Here is a 23740-nt window from a genome sequence, read left to right as displayed (position 1 = left end):
GGCACTACACATGACACATCACTTAGTCAGCAAAGGGAGGGGGGGCATGGTCCTGGGAAGCGGGGGTGCTTAAGCACCCCCAAGATTGGACTGGGGGTGCTGCGTGTATTATTCTTCATTTGCAGCACCCCCCTGGGATTCTAATATAAATTAATAAATGTAACACAAAAGTGCCCCCCCCCTTTCTCAGGACCAAAGTGACCTTGATTTTTAAGTGAATTTTTTTTTTGCTTGTAAAATTTACATCAGCACCCCCGGTTAAAATATCGTTCCCAGGGCCCTTCCAAACCCCCGTGTATTTTTTTTTATATTGTTCTCTAATCCTATATATAAGGACTCTGAGGGCACAATCAGCTCAATGAATGGTTCTGAGCTCAAAAACCAGTGACATAATAGATATTTCCTTATTCGGATCGAATATCTTAACAGAATGTTCTCGATTGCATAATGCTAGTCCAGGGGCCTGTTGCAGAAAGTGTTGCCTTTAAAAACAACTAAAAATCAACCGCAAGTCACTAACCGTGCATCCCATTGGTTTAAAGTCAATTTCATGTTTGATTAATTACGTTTGATTAAAGATGTCATGCCAATCTTCTTAAACCTTCATTTTCCTTAAATTTAAGTATCGGCCCGAAAGTTGTGAGCCGAAAATCTAAAAAAAAAGGAAATAGATAAATAGTGAATAAAGACGTGATTGTGTGCGTACTTTATTCAACGCAATAACGAAACTTGGACTGAGAGGTTTTCTCATGAAATCTGAAAGAAGGCCCATCTCTCTTTGTTTAATGAATAATATCGCATGACATTCAAGCCAGTTGTATGAAAAAATGTTAATTTATGATTACATAAATTATATACAATAGGATTTAGTAATTTCACATTATACTCAGTTAAAGTGCCATTGACATGCTTGTGGGATACGCTGTAGTGTACAATGCTTGGTATGATCATGGAGGTATTCCATGTTATGATCATCCTCTTTGAAACCGGCGTTGTAGTTTTAACATTACTGTTTTTGAAAAAAAGCACACAAAGAAATAATTATTGTTGTGGCCGTATGCTCATGATTGATAACACTCAAAATCTGAAGAACAGACAGTGGTTGTAAACAAAGTCCTAGATCATTGTGAAAACCAATTCAATTAAATCCACGTTTTATAAATATTAACAGTACAATGCACCCAAAATTCAAAAGTTCATAGCGAAACATTACCTCATCCGCATACAATCGTAATTCCGAAGGTTCGTATTTCCGAAGGTTCGTAATTCCGAAGGTTCGTTAATCCGAAAACGAAATAAGGTTCGTAATTCCGAAGGTTCGTTAATCCGAAAACGAAATAAGGTTCGTAATTCCGAAGGTTCGTTAATCCAAAAAAGAAATAAGGTTCGTTAATCCGAAAACGAAATAAGGTTCGTTAATCCGAAAATTAAATAAGGTTCGTATTTCCGAAAATGATAATTATTTATTTTGGTAACAAACACGGTGTTGTCATTACAAGATAACACGATATTATGCAATGATAGTAATAACGATCGATGATACATGCGTGTGTTGTGGCCAAAAAGCATGTATTTCATTAAGAATAGGCGCCCGGATCAAGCATAGGCTAATTTCGATTTTATCTGAGAAATTGCTGCCTTTAGCAAATGGTTTAAGGATGCAGGGGATTAAGTTTGTTGGTCGCGTGCGAGTAACCTCCAGATAATAGGATTTGTATTGGAGGGGATGTCATTTTTAATAACAGCTTCTGCTGGTAATAAAAATAAAAATAATACTAATAATGATCCTTGTGAGATGTTGAAAGCGCGAATCGCAAGCTCAAACTAGTAGACATTTCACGTAACAAGACTTGAACTTAAACATTCTGAGCATTTTTTGTAATCGTGAGAAAGATATGTATCTTACTAAAGAATTAACGCGAGCGCGAAGCACGAGCTGTAATTTGTTTATATACTGACCTGGGGCCCCGTTGGATAAAACGTTTTACCTAATAAAACTCAGATTGTTTTTACCGGAGTTTTTGTCCTGTGCTAAAGTCAATGGCGGAAATCAGACTAACCTTAGTTTTCAGTTTTTACGAGAGTATTCTCAGGTAAAAAGTTTTATGCAACAGGCTTCAGAAAGTAACCTTTTAAGGACTGCATTTAGTGACTCATGAATAGTATATCTCACGAACTAAATAATGAGAGCGCGAACCGCAAGCTTAAAATTTGTGATATTCCAACCTGAAAACTAGACGTTTTATACATTTTTTGTAACCAGGAATAGAATGAGTTCCTCAATAAACAATACTTGATGCGAGCGAAAAACGTGAGCCAAATTTTTCCGATTTTCCAACCTGAAAACTGGACATTCTAAGCATTCTTGTAAAAAAAAATAACTGATGCGAGTGCTAATAAGCGCGAGCCCAAAAGGGTATTCCATTTTGAAAAGGTCCCTTTTTTTTCCGACGGGATTTTTGGGGCAAGTTTCCACCCACCCCCCCCCCCCTGTCCCCGGTTCCGCCACCCCTGAGTGAAGCGAGCAAGATTTTGGAGCATGGTCGATTTAGCTCTAGCAACTTAAACTTCTTTTGTAATCATGAATAGGGTGAGCATCTAAACAAAACAATTAATGCGAATGCAAAGAGTTTTAAATATTTGATATATATATATATATATATATATATATATATATACATTTATATATATATATATATATATATATATATATATATATATATATATATATATATATATATGTATATATTTATAGGCAGAGTGGCCGACTGACAAGAAAAGTGGATATTTCAAAGATTATTACTTGGAGTCCAGGAATGGGATATAAATCTCTCTAATAAAATGATGGGAGCTCGTAGCGCAAGCTAAACATTTTTTTCCATATTCAGTACTTTTGTAATCATGAAAAGAATGCGTAATCGCGTATCTCGCTGAAAGCTACAAAAATCGCATCGTGAGCACAATAATCTGTTTAAATTGACAAAAAAATGGGATATACCTTTAAAAAAAAATTATATACCTTTCCTCCTTTCCTTCACTTTTCCTCCAGGGAACTCCCACACCCCCCCCCCTCCCCGGCCTCTGTCCTGCATATAAGGTAGTCTCAATTCAGACATCCTACATGTCAACAATAAACTTGCATACCATTGAAATGTGATATGACGTCGAAGACCAGATAAAAAGTGAGTTTACACGGACGCAGACAATAGTCATGATAGTTAAGGACATTATTTTAGGATATCTCTGTACTAACCCGATCGCCTCAGTACACCCGAACACACCCACGCAACCACCCACACCAAAACACAAACTCACACAGTCACACACCCCAACACTCTGACACACTGTGATATAATCGTTACAATGTTAGTGTGTTGTTGATTAATAAGCCCTATATGTTGGACTTTCATGACTTTTTCTGTCTCTGATTTCTTGTTCTTTTGACAGTCTGTAATGCTCCCAAATGACCATGACTTGGTCAGTTTATGAAGTGAAGTAAAACTTGAGAAAATGGGGGTCGGACGTACAAAAGGTTATTTTATGGAATTGCCCATATACGTCCCTTGCCTACTCCTCTCCTTTTCTGAATCATCATCAGGATTAATCCTGCATGACGTAGATAATAATGTGAATTGTGGGATGCCTCTAAAATGCAAATATACACATCACCCATTCCTGAAAATGCACTAAGAAGATAATCAACAGGATTTAAACAGTAATAACTCTTTTATTAACTATCTCAAACATGTCAAACAATTTAACATAAATAATAGTCACAAATAAAACATGGACATCTTTCAGAAATTTCTCCAATATACACTCTTAACTCTTTAAGAGCCATTGGCAGCTATAGTTGCCCATAGCCCCCTAGTGCCACTGGCAGCTATAGTTGCCCAAGTAACTTTTTTTTTGTTCAACCAATTTTACAGCCAGAAAATCAACACTATATTTTGTGTTTTTTATGTTGTTATATTGGCAAGGAATTCACAATTGATTTTGTTATATAAAAAATAGTGGTTTACATAGACATTTTTTTTAGTAAAATGGCATTTTTGCATCATTATTTTGAAGAGTTGATTTCGGATATTGCCGCGATCTGAATCAAGATTTCCCCTATAGACACGTGTGATATAAAGGTTGTGTGTAGCAATACACATACTTCTATGGGCAGAGCAAAGGCGAGTGTGCGAAGGCATTCAGCTCAGAATTGACCAATGACAGAGCGGTACGATGTCTCTCAACCAACGCTACTCGCCCATTCGCTATTGTTTTATGAATATTCATGAGCTATCGATCGGTTCTTTTGCAGGCCGGTATGGTAGTATTCTTGTGTCAAGGCTTTTTTCTGCCTGCAAATGTGCACGGTTTGGGGGAGATTTTTGGGGGGTAGGGGAGGGGGGGGGGTTGTGGAAAGGTCTTATACTTTGTTTTTTTAGCATTCTCACAAAATAGTTCTCGTTATAAATATATGAGTAAAGAAGGCTGTCATTTCCAACTCTCATCGCACTGCAATCATCACACTCATTATTTATTTATTCATTTATTATTGTTATTATTATTATCATTATTAGTATTTCTATTATCGTAATCATTATCATTATTGTTATTGCTATTATTATCATTATTATTCTCCTTCACCTTCTTATTATTAATGTTATTACCATCAGAATCATCATCATCATCATTATGCCAGTTGTATGAAAAAATGTTAATTTATGATTACATAAATTATATACAATAGGATTTAGTAATTTCACATTATACTCAGTTAAAGTGCCATTGACATGCTTGTGGGATACGCTGTAGTGTACAATGCTTGGTATGATCATGGAGGTATTCCATGTTATGATCATCCTCTTTGAAACCGGCGGTGTAGTTTTAACATTACTGTTTTTGAAAAAAAGCACACAAAGAAATAATTATTGTTGTGGCCGTATGCTCATGATTGATAACACTCAAAATCTGAAGAACAGACAGTGGTTGTAAACAAAGTCCTAGATCATTGTGAAAACCAATTCAATTAAATCCACGTTTTATAAATATTAACAGTACAATGCACCCAAAATTCAAAAGTTCATAGCGAAACATTACCTCATCCGCATACAATCGTAATTCCGAAGGTTCGTATTTCCGAAGGTTCGTAATTCCGAGGGTTCGTTAATCCGAAAACGAAATAAGGTTCGTAATTCCGAAGGTTCGTTAATCCAAAAAAGAAATAAGGTTCGTTAATCCGAAAACGAAATAAGGTTCGTTAATCCGAAAATTAAATAAGGTTCGTATTTCCGAAAATGATAATTATTTATTTTGGTAACAAACACGGTGTTGTCATTACAAGATAACACGATATTATGCAATGATAGTAATAACGATCGATGATACATGCGTGTGTTGTGGCCAAAAAGCATGTATTTCATTAAGAATAGGCGCCCGGATCAAGCATAGGCTAATTTCGATTTTATCTGAGAAATTGCTGCCTTTAGCAAATGGTTTAAGGATGCAGGGGATTAAGTTTGTTGGTCGCGTGCGAGTAACCTCCAGATAATAGGATTTGTATTGGAGGGGATGTCATTTTTAATAACAGCTTCTGCTGGTAATAAAAATAAAAATAATACTAATAATGATCCTTGTGAGATGTTGAAAGCGCGAATCGCAAGCTCAAACTAGTAGACATTTCACGTAACAAGACTTGAACTTAAACATTCTGAGCATTTTTTGTAATCGTGAGAAAGATATGTATCTTACTAAAGAATTAACGCGAGCGCGAAGCACGAGCTGTAATTTGTTTATATACTGACCTGGGGCCCCGTTGGATAAAACGTTTTACCTAATAAAACTCAGATTGTTTTTACCGGAGTTTTTGTCCTGTGCTAAAGTCAATGGCGGAAATCAGACTAACCTTAGTTTTCAGTTTTTACGAGAGTATTCTCAGGTAAAAAGTTTTATGCAACAGGCTTCAGAAAGTAACCTTTTAAGGACTGCATTTAGTGACTCATGAATAGTATATCTCACGAACTAAATAATGAGAGCGCGAACCGCAAGCTTAAAATTTGTGATATTCCAACCTGAAAACTAGACGTTTTATACATTTTTTGTAACCAGGAATAGAATGAGTTCCTCAATAAACAATACTTGATGCGAGCGAAAAACGTGAGCCAAATTTTTCCGATTTTCCAACCTGAAAACTGGACATTCTAAGCATTCTTGTAAAAAAAAATAACTGATGCGAGTGCTAATAAGCGCGAGCCCAAAAGGGTATTCCATTTTGAAAAGGTCCCTTTTTTTTCCGACGGGATTTTTGGGGCAAGTTTCCACCCACCCCCCCCCCCCCTGTCCCCGGTTCCGCCACCCCTGCCTGAGTGAAGCGAGCAAGATTTTGGAGCATGGTCGATTTAGCTCTAGCAACTTAAACTTCTTTTGTAATCATGAATAGGGTGAGCATCTAAACAAAACAATTAATGCGAATGCAAAGAGTTTTAAATATTTGATATATATATATATATATATATATATATATATACATTTATATATATATATATATATATATATATATATATATATATATATATATATATGTATATGTATATAGGCAGAGTGGCCGACTGACAAGAAAAGTGGATATTTCAAAGATTATTACTTGGAGTCCAGGAATGGGATATAAATCTCTCTAATCAAATGATGGGAGCTCGTAGCGCAAGCTAAACATTTTTTTCCATATTCAGTACTTTTGTAATCATGAAAAGAATGCGTAATCGCGTATCTCGCTGAAAGCTACAAAAATCGCATCGTGAGCACAATAATCTGTTTAAATTGACAAAAAAATGGGATATACCTTTAAAAAAAAATTATAAACCTTTCCTCCTTTCCTTCACTTTTCCTCCAGGGAACTCCCACACCCCCCCCCCTCCCCGGCCTCTGTCCTGCATATAAGGTAGTCTCAATTCAGACATCCTACATGTCAACAATAAACTTGCATACCATTGAAATGTGATATGACGTCGAAGACCAGATAAAAAGTGAGTTTACACGGACGCAGACAATAGTCATGATAGTGAAGGACATTATTTTAGGATATCTTTGTACTAACCCGATCGCCTCAGTACACCCGAACACACCCACGCAACCACCCACACCAAAACACAAACTCACACAGTCACACACCCCCACACTCTGACACACTGTGATATAATCGTTACAATGTTAGTGTGTTATTGATTAATAAGCCCTATATGTTGGACTTTCATGACTTTTTCTGTCTCTGATTTCTTGTTCTTTTGACAGTCTGTAAGCTCCCAAATGACCATGACTTGGTCAGTTTATGAAGTGAAGTAAAACTTGAGAAAATGGGGGTCGGACGTACAAAAGGTTATTTTATGGAATTGCCCATATACGTCCCTTGCCTACTCCTCTCCTTTTCTGAATCATCATCAGGATTAATCCTGCATGACGTAGATAATAATGTGAATTGTGGGATGCCTCTAAAATGCAAATATACACATCACCCATTCCTGAAAATGCACTAAGAAGATAATCAACAGGATTTAAACAGTAATAACTCTTTTATTAACTATCTCAAACATGTCAAACAATTTAACATAAATAATAGTCACAAATAAAACATGGACATCTTTCAGAAATGTCTCCAATATACACTCTTAAATGTTGGACAACACACTGTCCACACAAAAATTGGTTAAAACTTTATCCAATTCTGGGTATTGAAAACATGTCATCTTGCTCGAGAAAAGAAAATGACGACCTTAAGAAACATTTAAGTAGTGAATATCCTTTCACTGTCAAAAACAACAATTTTAAACAGAATCGTTGATAAGGCATTGTTGCAGAAAAGAAAATGGAAAAAAACAGAAACATTTCAGTCGTGATAATTATTTCACTGTGATCAAATGTATTTCAACCATTTTTAAAATATTAAACTCAACGACTTTTCTGTTCTTACTACATAGAAATCTTTGATAAACCATTGTTGCAGAAAAGAAAATAACAAACTATAGAAACATTGAATATGTTTAAGTCATGAATATCCACTCACTATGATGAAATAATGTTTCTGAACGCTTTCCTTTTTAATGAAGAGCTCACTTGCAAAAGGGGTTAGGTCAATTTTTCATCAAATTTGATTTTTTTTTTCTTAATGTATAGATTTGTAGTAGCTCTATAAGATGATACCAAAGAAAAGTTGAAATTCCCATTAAAAAGTGATCTAAATCGCAAAGAAAAATCACCTTTTTTCAAAAGGGGTTAGGTCCACACATAATTCTTTTGGAAAAGAATATTTACAAAAATATGAAGACAGGTGGATTTCTTTTATACACAAATTTATGTTCTCATGGTAGGGTATCACGAAAATTTAGTTTCGCATAAGAATATTGCAATATGGGCGAATTAAAAAAGAGATTTTCTTGGAGTGGATCTAACCCCTTTTGCGAGCAAACTATTCTGAATAGCTAATTTGTCAAAGGGGGTTAGGTCCACTGTTCATAAATTTTTATTTTCTGTCTCAAAACCTCATAATTTTTAGTCTTTCTGATAAAAACAACGAAAATTTGAAATTCACATGAAAACGTGAATAAAAGTGGCAAAGAAATATCACCTTTCTAATCATAATACATTTGATTTATTTCAGTTTAGTTGCAAAAGGGGTTAGGTCCACAATGATATTTTTTAAGGAATATATAGAAAAAAATGAAGAGTGGTATATTTCTTTTATACCCCATTTTATGTTCACATGATAGGGTAGTACATCATGACAATTGAGTTTCTCATAAGAGTATTGCAATAAGTAAGACTAAAAAACGTGATTTTTCTCGGAATGGTAAAAAGTGGACCTAACCCCATTTGTAACTAAACTCTTCAAATATAAAAACGTAGAAACTCGTCTGTCATTACTATTCAAATCTTTGATTAGACATTGACGGAGAAATGAAAATGACATACTATATACAAATTTAGGTCGGGAATACTCATTCACAATTTTCACTGTAATTCTATAATTATTTATCACTTTAAAATAATAAACTCGACAACGGAAGATGACACACTATATAGAATCATTCACGTCGTGATTGTCATGTCATTATTACTTAGCACTGTTCTAAAAAAAACAAAATTGTGAGCTTATTAAACATGTTAAATGCATTTTTTGCTGAAACCACAAACTATAGACAATTTAAGTCGTGAATACTTATTCACTATTTTCACTGTAATTATATAATTTTTTATCACTTTATAATAATAAACTTGACAACGTTTCTGTGCTTGATATAAATTGATCTTTGATAAGACATTGCATGGTAAAGGAAAATGACACACTATATAGAATCATTCACGTCGTGATTGTCATGTAATTATTACTTAGCACTGTTCTAAAAAAACAAAATGTGAGCTTATTAAACATGTTAAATGTATGTTTTGCTGAAACGACAAAGTATAGACAAATTTAAGTCGTGAATACTCATTCACTATTTTCACTGTAATTATATAATTTTTTATCACTTTATAATAATAAACTTGACAACCTTTTTGTGCTTGATATATATTGATCTTTGATAAGACATTGCATGGTAAAGGAAAATGATACACTATATAGAATAATTCACGTCGTGATTGTCATGTCATTATTACTTAGCACTGTTCAAAAAAAAAAAATGGGAGCTTATTAAACATGTTAAATGTATGTTTTGCTGAAACGACAAAGTATAGACAAATTTAAGTCCTGCATACTCATTCACCTTTTCACTGTAATTATATTATTTTTAGCACTTTAAATAATAAACTCGACAACTTTTCTCTGCTTGATATATATTGATCTTTGATAAGACACTGTATGGTAAAGGAAAATGACACACTATATAGCATCATTCACGTCGTAGATTTTTCATGTCATTATTACTTAACACTGTTCTAAAATAATGTGAGCTTATCAAACATGTTAAATGTATGTTTTGCTGAAACGACAATTAAGTCGTGAATACTCATTCACCTTTTTCACTGTAATTATATAATTTTTTAGCACTTTCAATAATAAACTCGACAATTTTTCTCTGCTTGATATATATTGATCTTTGATAAGACATTGCATGGTAAAGGAAAACGACAAACTCTATAGAATCATTCACGTCGTGATTGTCATGTAATTATTACTTAACACTGTTCTAAAAAAGTGAGCTTATTAAACATGTTAAATGTATGTTTAGCTAAAATGAACAGCGGCGTTCCACAATGAAATGAGATTCCTATCTCCTCGTTCGAATTCTCTCCGAACTCGAGTTATCCTTCGCGCCAATTCCCTCCACTTTCTCCTTCTCCTGGGGAGCCGATCTCCTCTCTCCACCCGCTGAAGAAGGTTCAGGGTTCTGCTACCCTCATCTTTGATACGGCGTATCACACGCCAGATGTTTGGATGTGGAACAGCCAAACACTTGTTCCATCTGTTGTGAAAGGCTGTTTAAAGAAGAAAGAGTTGATTTCATGCCAGTAAAAGTCAACGAAACGCTTTGCAAAATCAACTCAATTCAAAATTATAATATACCCAGTTAAAATGAAGGTGATTTTTTTCATGGGGAACATTGGCGGTCACCCCCCCCCCCCCGTAGCTACGCCCCTGATACGTATGTATAAAAACTCTTACAAAAAATAACTTATTTACATGAGGTATCGGTAGGTCCATTAACGGGTATAACTATTGACATTGCTTTTAGAGTCAGGCGAACATTAATGACCAACGCATTTTGGTTTAAATCGGCGAGGCGAGCAAGGAAGGGAAGAGAAGTCAATTCTTGGAATTCTGATTCGGGGAGTTCCCGAATCCTAGCCAAATAGGTTCCGAATTCCCCGAATCCTTTCGAATCAGGCCATATTCAGGCAGAATCCGTCCGACTTTATTAGGGAGTTACCCTAGCCTCTTGTCGAGGCCCTGGCGGCTGCTTCCCGGGCGAAGCGAGGGATTTTCTAATTTGCTTCGCGAATTAGCCCTGATGAACGCAGCGAGGTGCACTCTGCTTCGCTATATCCCTCACTTTGCTCGGCAGGGCCTCGACAAGAACCTAGAGTTACCCTGGCTTACAACATCTGATTTGTTTTGTCTACTCGTTTGCACCTTCCCTAAATGGTACAACTCCTCATCTTAAAAGGTCAAGTCCAACCCAGAAAAAATGTTGAGTTGAATAAATAAAAAAAAATCAAACTAGCAAAACTCTGAAAATTTCATCAAAAGCGGATGTAAAATAAGAAATTTTTGAAACTTTAAGTTTTGCTTATTTTTCACAAATAAGTGATATGCACAACTCAAATGAGACAGTCGATGACGTCCCTCACTCACTATTTCTTTGTTTTGTATTGTTTGAATTATACATTATTTCATTTTTTAAATACAGATTTGACAATAAGGTCCAACTTGACTGAACCATATAATATAAAACAATACTCATTCCATTTGTTCAGGGAGGAATTAATCGTTGTTTCACTTCAAAGTAAGGAGAAAATAAGAATATTTCATTTTCAATATAATGAAATACAAAAGAAATAGAGAGTGGATGACGTCATCAGTCTCCTCATTTGCATACCCACCAGGATGTGCATATAACTTTTTAGTGAAATTAAGCAAAACTTTAAAATGTCATAACTTTCCCATTTTACATCCGATTTTGATGAAATTTTCAGTGTAGTGCTTGTTGGATTTTTTGCTTTTTATTAAAATCAACTTTTTGTTGGGGTGAACTTGTCCTTTAAGGGTGCAAGATGTAGTTACCTTCACCCTTTATCATTGTTTATGGAGCCAGAAATATTAGGGTTAAAATCAGTTGTGCCCAGATTTCAATTTGCATTTGAAGGATACAAAATTGAACACTTAGTTTTGTCCGTGGAAGACCGTCAGTTTGTCTTACTTTTGCAGTAGTTGTTTGTTCTTGTCTCCATGGTGCGGTTGTACTCATTCCAGAAATGGACTGAGAAGACAGGTCCATTAACATATGTCTGTTCCACATACGCGAAGAACGTTCGCAGTGCTGGATACTGCTGCACCATCTCCTGAACATGTCTGCTGTTGGTGTATGTCCTGAAAAAAAAAGGCAACATCTCAGCAATATTTCCACATATCTTAACAATTTACCCATGAGAAGACTTAAAAGATCACATTAAATCTAATAAATATTTCGAATATATTTTTTCTTAAAATATTGAATGCTGCATTGTTTCTGAATATGATTTCAAAGATATTTTTCTTCTATTTGCAATATTTTCCTTTTCATTCGCATCGTTGTATTAGGCTTACATTTTATGAATATATATAGACCTACAGAGGCCCGTAATGCTTTTCTTATCTTTTTCCTTCTTTGGGAGGGGGGGGGGGGGGTGAGGAAGGAATTTTACTTACTGAAAGTTCATCGCAATGTGTGCAACCGGAAGATGACCGAGAGACAGAATGTTGCCCAGAACTTTTTGTAGGAGAGGATGTACGTTGAATGCAACCTTCAAGCCAAGCTCAGCAACTTTTCGCCATAGACTCTGACAAAAATGGAAGTAGCAACCTCTCCTAAGTGCATTTGGTAGCTCCGATCTGATTGCATTCATTAGCCCCACTTCGAAATCGGTGATCACCATATGTGGTGTAAATGGTGCCTCTGTGGCATCAAGAACTCCTCTCTTTATTTCTTGCAGAATGTATCTATACTGATCTTCACGCTTTCCTGTGACCATACACATTCCAAGGGCTAGAACCCATCCACGATATCGACCATGAAGAGTCACGATCTGGGTATAGGGGGTAGGCGCTGTATGAAAAGTGCCATCAATGTACACTTCGTTGAACTGTCCAAGAATTTGGAGTTCTTGCCTGCTTGCGAAGATAGCCACTCCAACATCATTGTTTATTGCTAGCAGCTTTCTGTCTCCTTCCCAAGATTCCGCCCATGTTCCCTGGATATTCACTTATGCAATATTACGTGGGAGAGCGGGGAGTAACGATGCCCTGCAGCGCTGAAGGGAACTTCGAATTTCTTCGAACATAGGAACATTGATCCTTTCATGAATGGGGAGTATGGCGAATACTTGGTCGTATGCCATTCTGGTTGGAATTGATGGGTCTCTTCTGATGATGGACTTTACTTTCCGAAGAAAGGCAAATCTACCAAGTCTTTCATTATCAGGCTGATGTGCGTGCTCTGGGAACTGGTTGCCGAGTAAGATGACTTCACCATCTGGGTCAAAATCGTTGGTCTGTATTGGGACTCTACATGCTGGCAAACTGCACCGCCAGTAGATTTTTGTTCCTGCAATAGTTTTATTTCTCTGGTATCTGTAGCCGTCACAGACTAGAACCATTCCGCGACGACGTTCCGCAGGAACGACGTGAGCTCGTAGATTTGCCATTTCATTAATTTAAGAGTAGAACATCTAACGAATAAGCGTGACCAAACCTGTGACAAGTTTTCAAGTTGTTTTGCTTCTACTTGTTTTAATATCCCGCCAAATTTAATAAGTTGATTGATGCCCTCTATTGACGTTAGTTGTCAATGTGCACACGTTTGTGGATGTGCTTCCGTTGCAATCGGCCCACCAATAATAGCTCCTCTTTTGTCTTGCAAGCCGCCTTTTGTAGGTCACATGTCCTTTTCCCCCGCAGAAAACGGCAATTTTATTTTACCTAGGTTTCCGTTTTTCTAATATTTAGCCAACATTATCTATTTCATGTTTCACACACCACTCAGTTTTATAATTCAACTCTTGATTTAGCAATAAATCGTGTTTAAAGAACTGAATTGGCCCTCTCTAAAGTTCTCTATGGAACCTCATGCGTTCTTATGTGGGCCTATAAAATGTGTCACCAAATATTATTGCCCGCCATTTCATCCGATATAATTTTTATTTTTTATCGATGATGTTTCTTCGAGAACCACACGTAGTTAGAACAAATCGCTTTTGAGATTTCCAAAATGTTGTACGAACTTTTATTTAAAAAAAAATTTCTTTCCTGTTTCGAGGCTCTTTCAATTGAAACCAACTGCGTGACCATGTAAGGTTTTCAAAATTTGTTCACCCTTTCAAATACCAACTTAAACACATGTAGACAAATCACATCGTTCATTTTAATCAGTATGAACTTGTGTCTATCCTCTCCTCTATTTTGTCCTCTCCAGTCCGCTTATCCGCCTTCCTACCGGTTATTTGTTTAACGGCATCAATCACATTTTTCGTGCATTATATTCTTTCCAGGTTATTTTATATATTTTTTCTCCTCTTATACACATCATTGAATCCAGTTTGCTTGAGTCCACGACGGCATGTGTTCTATCTACGTACAGCAGCACCCATCCATCTTCTCAGGGCATTCTCCCCCTTTTTCCCTTTTTTTTTTCTTCTCAAGTTTTTCTGGGGGGGGGGGGGGTGGGAAGGGTAGATATTTTTAGGACGGGTTGTTTTGTCCTTCACCAAACTGTATATTTTTTATTACTTTGTATTTATTTTGTGAGTATTTCCCTCTCATTTATTCATTCTTTTCTCATTTGATTATCTGTATTTATACTTTGTTATTTTGTTATTTGTTGTGTTATCTATTTCTTGAGGGGCCCACATTGTACAAGCATTGCTTTTTAGTGGGTCCCTCCATTTCCATCTTAATTTAATTTCTATTGAAAAATAGTATATATACTTAAAACCTACAATGTGTTGCCCAAATCGTCTAAGTGTTTTTTTTTCACTACATATGTATAATTAATTTTGTTTGCAACGGATACAAATATTTATGTTTTATATATGGTATACAATTTGTTTTTGTTTGATGGAAGTGAAATAAATGAATTTGAATTTGAATTCGAATTGAACTTGCTATAACACTTACTATCATTGAATATTCCATTGTCAGCGCCGTTCCTAAAATACGCTTAATCTCGATTCCTATTCCTTCTTGTCCTTTTGTTATTCCCCCACGCTTCATCCCATATATTTGAACAGTATGTCGTGTCGGTTTTTTTTCTCGATATATATCAGTGATTAAATGAACAAATGATGTGGTATGTCTTCTGCTTGGTTTTTTATTCCAAAATTAAACTTATTAGTACTGTTTAATGCATCGCCTTATGTTTTAACAATTATTTATCTTTTTAAATGTGTTTTTTTTTATGAAAGAGCCCTGAGGAGGACCAGCTTTTAATGTTTGTATTTTGCATATTTATATGATGTATCTTGCCATTTGTATATCGTAACATATTATCGTATGTTTACTTTTTATTTGTTCTTTTTTGTATCTCATTATGTCCTGTTACTATGTTTTTCATATGAAGAGTTTAGTTGCAAAAGGGCTTAGGTCCACTTTGGACCATTCTGAGAAAAAACATGTTTTTTTATTCTCACTTACTGCAATATTCTTATGAGAAACTGAATTGTCATGATGTAATACCCTATCATGTGAACATAAAATTGGGTATAAAAGAAATTTACCTGTCTTCAATTTTTTTTCTATAAATTCTTTTAAAAATTATCATTGTGGACCTAAGCCCTTTTGCAAGAAAACTGAAATTAATTCAATCTATTTTGATAAAAAAACGTGATTTTTCTTTGCCACTTTTTTTCACGTTTTCATGTAAATTTCAAATTTTCTTTGTTTTCATCAAAGCGACTAAAAATTCAGAGGTTTTGAAACAGAAAACAATAAAATTTATGAACAATGGACCTCACCCCTTTTGACAAATGACAAATAATTTTTTTTATTCTCCTATATTGCATATTCTGATGCGAAACTAAATTGTCAAGATTCCCTACCATGACAACATAAAATTGGATATAAAATAAATCTACCTTTATTCATATTTTTTAAAATATTATTTTCCAAACAAATTCGGTGTGGACCTAATCCCTTTTGCAACTAAACTGAAATGGACCTAACCCCTTTTGAAAAAAAAATTATATTTCTTTGCCATTTTTGTTCACTTTTAAATAGGAATTTCAACTTTTCTTTGGTATTATCTCAGAGCTACTAAAAATCTATACATTGAGACCAAAAAATCAAACTTGATGAAAAATTGACCTAACCCCTTTTGCAAGTGAGCACTTCATATATTGTATTTTTTGTTGTTGATCAGGCCGTCCTGTTTAAATATTGAAGATTGAATAATTAAACTTAAAAAAAGGATCTCCTGAATGCATATTTGTCTTCATTTTCAACGACTCTGCGTATGGAGTATCGACATGCATATATTAGTTAACACAAGTGTGTGTGTGTGGGGAGGGGGCCGGGGGCGACGTGAGGCCGTAGATCTGCCATTTCATTTATTTATGAATAGAACATCTAACAATTAGGCATGACCGATCCTGTGACAAGTTTTGTAGTTGTTTTACATCCCTTGTTTTGTTTCTCGTCGTCCCTACTACGAAGGGCATTTTTTTATATGGTGCACTTGCACCATTGGGATGGTTTATATGTGGTGCTGACCCCCTAAAAACGGATGGATGCAGAATTTTCAAAGAAGGAGGGGGGGGGGGGCTAAGGCAAATCCGTACAGCCCCCCCCCCCTCCCCCGCTCATGGAATTTCGCTCTGCTGATGAAGGAAGGGGATGGGATGGTAACTCATGTTCATCGTTTTTCTTTGGCGAAAAGAGGCATTTCCAGAAGACTGATCATGGGTAAAATATGCAAGAATTGCACTGAAAACCTACCCTGCCTTATAACTCTCACAGGTGTACTCTATATCCCCATACTACGTGGCTCTCTTTAGAAAAAGTAATGTTGATAAAAAATGAAACGTGTAGTAAAATAATACGACATGATTATGTCCCGCAGAATACCGTCAGTGGTGGTTAAATTGCTGCTTGTCAAACAGTAAATGGCAAGTTCGAATCTCACTGATTCCATTTGTTTTTTACTTGTGATTTCCATTACAGAGCCAGCTTGCGATCTTAAACACATATGATTGATGCCAATTTTTTTTTTAAAAATTACAATTTCCTTTTATTAAAGCCTCTTTATTTACTAAGATATACAATAATAGTAATATACATGTATATACAATAATATTTTTAATCAAACTAGATAATATTACCATTACTTTTTGTTACTAGCATTACATCATCACCATTGACGTCGTCATCATCAAAATGTCGACCTGCCCGCACCCCCCCCCCCTCCCCGACATCTTCCCCTACGCAAATACCCGAGAGTAATATATGTCGTTTATAACTTCAGCCACTGTGACAGATCAATCTAGACGTAAAATTTTTCTTACGTAATTGGTTATATACCAGCAAAAAAAATGTCCTATCGAGTTCCTACAGGGGTTACCATAAACAGAAACAGAATCACATCTTTTTTATGATTAATTTCGACATCGTCGTAATCAACGGTCGTATGATTATAACGAGTTAAACATTAATATCGTTCACAAAAGAAAAAGTGGCATCCTTAAAATTTCACACTGCGAGATTTCTATTTGGATGCCACTTTACCACCCCCTGACAAATTATAGAGAGAATTGGCAGCTCGAGGGATGTAGCAATGGATAATTTTTCGAACACGCTGGCATTCTGACTTAATTTTCATGAGGTTGGAGCTTTACCACAAGTTCGACATTCAAAAAGTTGTGCCCTATGATATTACAAAGAGTTTTCGCATTTACTACGGGGAAACTCTCTACAACGAATCGAGTCTTCCATTATTTATTCTTTGAAGTATTTATTCTATTAATGTATTTCATGAACTTCTCAAAACATTCCTTTTCAAGTCTGATCGTCAAAACTTATCAACTGGCACTACGCGCATTTTCATTAACATGTAAAGGACGACTTCTATATGAATTTTTACAAACTATTTAAAATCCCTCTTTATGGCAGTTCATCTAAAATTTTAGCTCGCACTTTTCGCTCGAAGTAATTATTTCCATACGCATCTTGTTAATGGCCATCATGAAATTTCAACAACAAAAAAAAAAAAAGCTCGCTCCTCATCAGGTTTTATTTGGTATAAGGTATTCGTCCAGTTCTTGGTAACAAAACATGCATGTCCACTTTTAAGGTTAGAATATCACACATATTTGGTTCGCGTTTTGCGCTCGCACTAATTATTGCTCATTAAGGTAGTCATTCAGATCCTGGTGAAATAGAATTCCCAGAATATCCAGTTTCATGGATAGAATATCACAAATTTTCACCTCGAGCTTCGTGCTTGCATTTATCGATTGGTGAGATATGTAGGCCTAACACATATCCCATTCATGAGTCACCAAATGCAAAAGGTTCCTTTCCTGGTCAGTATATGAAAAATTTCTGCTCGCGCTTCGCGCTCGCGTTTGATTCTTTATTTAAATTCACATCCTTTTTTCATGATTACGAAATAAAATCGGAACGTTTACTTTTTATGTGGGGCGTTTTAGCCCAGTGGATAAGTCTTCTGGCTTTAAGGCAGAGGGTCGTAGGTTCGAATCCAAGTCATGGCATTATTTCCTTCAGCAAGAAATTTATTCACACTGTGCTGCACTCAACCCATGTGAGGTGAATGGGCATCCGGTAGAAATTCGTGAATGCCTTCCTTTGGGCGCCTAGGCAGCCCAGCTAAAGCCGGGATAATAATAATAGCTGGAAGAACAGTTTTTAGAACTGAAGTGGCTTCCCTGGGTAAATAATATCCATATCATTATTATCATTATTATCATTTTAGGCCTACATGAAATTTACATCTTCAGATTTAATTTTTTTCCCCCAAACCGCTTGCTCGCTACGCTCGCAGAATCAATCAGAGATCACTTGAAAAAATATTGCTCAACTTAATTACTACAAAACACACAACCTCTTTACACAGATGATAATCTTATGGAGAAAATATCCGTTTGCACCAAAATGCCTCTATTGGCCCCTTTTTTGGCTTTGCACCCCCCCCCCCCCCAAGAAAAAAAAAGGAAAATACGTTCCGCCGCCACTGGTTGAAACACGCATCGTCTTCATGGCTAACTGCAAAAAGTTCTTAAAATGTCCCCTTTAGATCAGGTCAGAGCTTATATTTAAAATTTCTGTTCGCGCTTCTTGCTAGCAGTTATTATCTAGTTACATAGGCATCTCGTTTTGAAGATCACAAACATATTGCCCGTCATATTAACAAATATATAGCTCGCGCTCGCATTATTTAAAAAGGGTTTATCATGTTATTAAATATTTACTTTATTTTATAAGTATAAAGCTAATTATTGACTGTTAGGACTACCCTTTCAAAGAAACAAACAAAAATCAACTTTAAGCTGCCGATCGAGGAAAATATGGCTGAAAAAAAAAATTACCCCTCCTATTTGAAAAAAGTTGGATCCGCTGGGAGGGAGGCAGGGGGCACTTGTACCCCCAAAATGAAATAAAAAACAGGGAAATGCATATTTTTCCAAAATGGGAAAGTTCCTTTTTCAAAAATGAATATGCTGTTTTTCGAAATAAAATACTCTTTTTAAAGTATACAAGTTAATTTTTTCAGGCTGGAATATTGCAAATTTTCAGCTTCCGCTTCGCACTCTCAATTATTCGATTGGAGAAATATGTATCCTAAAGAGGTCACTAAATGATTTCTTTAACAGGTTCCTTTTCTGGTCAGTATGTTTAAGCTCGCGTTTTGCGCTCGTGTTAATTCTTTAGTTAGATGCACATCTTTTTAATGACAGCAGAAATCTGCTCGGATTTTATAAACTTATTTTCATTTTTTATTGAAATACCCTTAAGTTTTAGCTTGTGATTCACGCTCGCAACACCTCGCAATAATGCCATTTTAAGAATATTTGACCCCCAAAACGAGTTTTACAGCTTCACCTTTAATTTTGTTTACCAAACCACTCGCTCATTATACTCTCTCCCGAAAAATAAAGCCTAAATATACATTTTGCCATAATAAGAAGTCACTTAAAAAACTTTTTCTCTACTTAATTACTATCAAACACACAATGACTTCAAGCAGATGATAATCTTAAGGTGAAAATATCACCAAAGTGCCCATTTTGACGTATGAGTTTCATTTTTTGGCTTTATCCCCCGAACGAAAATTCGCTCGGCCGCCCTTGCCTTCCCATCCTCACAACAATTGAACGACAACAGTGTCCCCCGCTCCCCCCCCCCCTTTGCCTCTGCCTCTGCTTTCCCGGTTTTCATTTTCTGGATTAACGAACCTTATTTCGTTTTCGGATTATCGAACCTTCGGAACAACGAACCTTATTTCGTTTTCGGACTATCGAACCTTCGGAATAACGAACCGTCGGAATAACGCCACAAATGTTCGGATTAACGAACCCTTTTTCGTTTTCGGATTAACGAACATCGAGGTATAGGCAATTTACGTGTTTCGGAATTACGAACCTTCGGAATTACGAAGCTTTGGAATTACGAAGCTTCGGAATTACGAAGTGTGTCCTATATCATCATTGGTGTCTGAGCTTACAATCCGAGCAAAGAGTCCCGCAATTGTTCAGTTTTCCCTAGATTGAGAATTGCAATTAAGTAATTTCAGTATACACGGTAGAGCAAGGCATTGGTATTCCAACAAGTAAAGTCCAAGAAGCAATTCGTTATAGTGTGCCTGTGATAAGAGAAATCTCTTGTCACAGGCACACTGGTATCATTTTAGAGCAATATTGAGTAGTGTATATTGAGTAATGTATATTGACAATATACATGGTATTTTGTTTTAAAAAACATTTCCATAAAAATTTAAAGATCCGTCATAATAGCAAATTCTTAATGGTCATCTGCAATGAAAACGTATAAATTAATTCGCTAGGCACTCTAGGTTATATATTTTTGATGGTTAAAATGTAATGATACACCGGAAACCGGCTATTTCTGACTCAACTATTTTGGTAACGTCTGTAAAATAAATGTGAAGGTGATTATAATCCACTTTGTCCGTTTATACTTATATGAACTTTTATCTTGCAGTGGGTTGAAAACCTTACTTACACGACTAGGCAAATTTATTTGGTGTAGCAGCTAGGTTCTGTCAACCATTGTAACAATTCCTTTTCAGGTCTAATTGTCAAAAGTCATAGCTCTGCGTACTTGCATTTTATGTATACTTTTATATTCATTCTAAATACTACTTAAAATCTCCTTTTCATATTAGTTTATAACAGATTTCGACTCGCGTTTCGCGCGCAAATTAAAAGTTGAAAATATTCATTAACACGCGCACCCTGTTCAGGATTACAAAAGGTGCTTAAAACCTGTAAAATGTCCCATTTTCACGCCTGAACATATATTTAAAGATCGCACTCTCATTAGGCCAATTATTTAATGAGATATATATCTTTTTCATAAATTCCTACGAATAGTCCTAGGTCGGAATATCAAATAGTTTTAGATAGCATGCACTTCGAGCTCGCATCATTGAAAAGGTGTGATCTGTTTTTCTGTTAAATTTCCCCCTTTTCAGATCGGAATATCAAAATTTCTCAGCTCGCGCTCACATAATTTATCCTTTATCATGATTACGGAGGGAAATATAGAGAAAGTTATTTTCCGCTCCTCCCTATTGGCTATTGTATAACAAAACTTCAAATAAATTCAATTTCATGTAACAGAAAAGAAGGTAGGAACATGATATCATTAGCCCACCTATATGACGGCATACATAACTGTTTTCACAATGCTAAATTAAAAAAAAATCAATAATTTTGTTATTATCAGATTATGCCACATTTTTGCGCAGTGAAGTTTTATTTTTTACTTTTTTATATACATAGAGATTTTTTGCGAATCCGATGCTAATCCCCTGTGCCAGCCACTAAACCCTCCTGTGCCACATTGATTTTGGGATCGTGAGTCGTATTCACTCCTTTCAATAGTCATGATTACAATTGCTTCTAACTCTCTAACGATTAGTTTATCCACAAAATAGTGTGTAGTAAAGTTGTAGGAAATTTCATACTTCTTATAATGGTGTCCTCATTACATGGATTGGTTATTATCTTTACCGTTAAAATATGAGTTGTATCAAGTAGTTCCATTTTGTGGAGTGTTTTGTATGGATCAAAAAACCTAGGTCTCTTCCCTCTCGGAGGCGGAGCCATATCTTGTAAAAATGTAGAAATACTCGAAAAGTCGAATGTACACCACGTGAGTAAGTTGATCTGTCAGAAAGCAGAGTTCGCACTGCACACAATAGTGCTTATTACGTCGTGCATGCGATGCGCAATACAATGCAAAACGGCGTAACAATGATTGCAATTCCGAATGTGCGCAGTCATGCACGAAGCAGGCGAGGGTAGGAAACAATGCAAGCACAAAGCAATCAATAGTAGGCGTGCGAGCACGAGTGTGGCTAGTCCAGATTGGACCTTGTTGTTTGGAAGTGCCCTTTCCCAAAGCTAACATAGAGGGCACATGTCTCCCAATCTCTAATCAGCGCCAATCCACTCATCTTCCCTCCCCAACAAGTTAGTCCAGGATAGGCCCCATAGAGAAGGGGTCGAACCTTGTTTTTTTTAGATATACAATGTTTTTTTATGGTTTCTTGTCAATTCGAGGGTGCTGATTCCGAATCGGAATGATGCAACTCTTGTAACCTTGAGCATTTTCCGCAAATTGGCAAAATCCAATATGGCAGCCAAAATATGCAAATTACCCATGAAAATCATAAAATTGCCCACACATTAACTATAAAATGCATGTAGTTGTTGTGCAGAAGTGAAATACTCGTTGGAAAAGCGATGTTTTACAAAATATTTATTTCTTTGATATTCAAAATGGCCGCCATAACCTCTGTATACTTTATTATGTAGAATATGAATGGGGGAAATAATTTTCAAACAAGAGCACTATTATTGCATGTGATTGTGACCTACGAGTGGACTAATGTCTGAAAACATGATAATTAACATAACTATGTCATTGTATACTATCTAATGTGATAAATGCCGTATTATGATATTCAAAATGGCTGTCATAGACCCCCTATATATATATACTGTGTAAAATATATAAGAGGGGACAAATAATTTTCACAACATTTGAATTTGCTTGACTATAAAATGCAAATAACTGCGAAATATTGGTGTAAAAATGTCTGACAACAATGCTTTCTAACGAAACATATAATTACCCTTGCAATTTCGGTAATTATGCTGCATTTTGACATTCAAAATGGCTGCCATAGGTCCTATCAGTATTATGAACAAAGCGAATGAAGAAACTAATTTTCAAAAGAGTAAGAACAAAAAAATGAATGTAATTGTAATCTACGAGTGAAATATTGTCTAAGAACATGTTTTCTAGCGAAACATATCATTTCCTTTTTCATGCATGAGATAAATGCTGTATTGTAAAATTCAAAATGGCCCCTATGGGCCCTAACAGTATTATCTACAATGTAAATGGGGACAAATACTTTTGAAAGAATTAGGATTTGCCTGACTGTGAAATCCAAATTATTCTGTTGTACGAGGAAAATATTTTTTGAAAGCGTGATTTTTTTCTTAATGAAATATAGCATGTAGTTGATAAATACTGTATTTTGACTTTAAAAATTGCTGCTACAAGCCCTTACTATAAAATTATGTATCATGCGTATAGGGGAACTAATTTTCACCAGAATGAGAACCAAAAACGCACGTAACTATGTGATGTATAGGTAAAATTTGGTCTTGAACATGATTTCTAACTAAATACATCACATATTGGTCGAGAAGGTAAAAAATGCCTTACTTTGAGATTCAAAATGGCTGCCATAGCCCAAAGTAGTATGTACATTTTAACTGGGGAGTGATAATTTTGACA

General features: G+C 35.7%; 1 protein-coding gene across 1 annotated transcript; it reads right to left on the bottom strand.

The window, feature by feature from the left end:
• Positions 1–7540: 7540 nt before the first annotated feature.
• On the bottom strand, positions 7541–13959 carry LOC129273512 (uncharacterized). Its single transcript, XM_064114502.1, has 3 exons — positions 12389–13959; positions 11901–12070; positions 7541–10458 (listed from the first exon to the last, which is right to left on the bottom strand). The coding sequence occupies exons 1-3, from the start codon at positions 12715–12717 to the stop codon at positions 10208–10210; spliced, it is 750 nt and encodes a 249-aa protein (XP_063970572.1). The 5' UTR covers positions 12718–13959; the 3' UTR covers positions 7541–10207.
• Positions 13960–23740: the final 9781 nt, after the last annotated feature.

The sequence above is a fragment of the Lytechinus pictus genome, unplaced genomic scaffold (genome assembly GCF_037042905.1).
Source record: "Lytechinus pictus isolate F3 Inbred unplaced genomic scaffold, Lp3.0 scaffold_19, whole genome shotgun sequence".
Taxonomy (NCBI): Eukaryota; Metazoa; Echinodermata; class Echinoidea; order Temnopleuroida; family Toxopneustidae; genus Lytechinus; species Lytechinus pictus.
This window is presented reverse-complemented; position numbering and strand designations above follow the sequence as displayed.

Excerpts from the sequence above, each read along its gene's own strand:
- LOC129273512 (XM_064114502.1), bottom strand. The coding sequence starts at position 12,717 with ATGTGTATGGTCACAGGAAAGCGTGAAGATCAGTATAGATACATTCTG. Across the intron at positions 12,071-12,388 it reads CACATTGCGATGAACTTTCA|GACATACACCAACAGCAGAC; the intron begins GTAAGTAAAATT and ends TTTTTTTTTCAG. Across the intron at positions 10,459-11,900 it reads AACAAACAACTACTGCAAAA|CCTTTCACAACAGATGGAAC; the intron begins GTAAGACAAACT and ends TTCTTTAAACAG.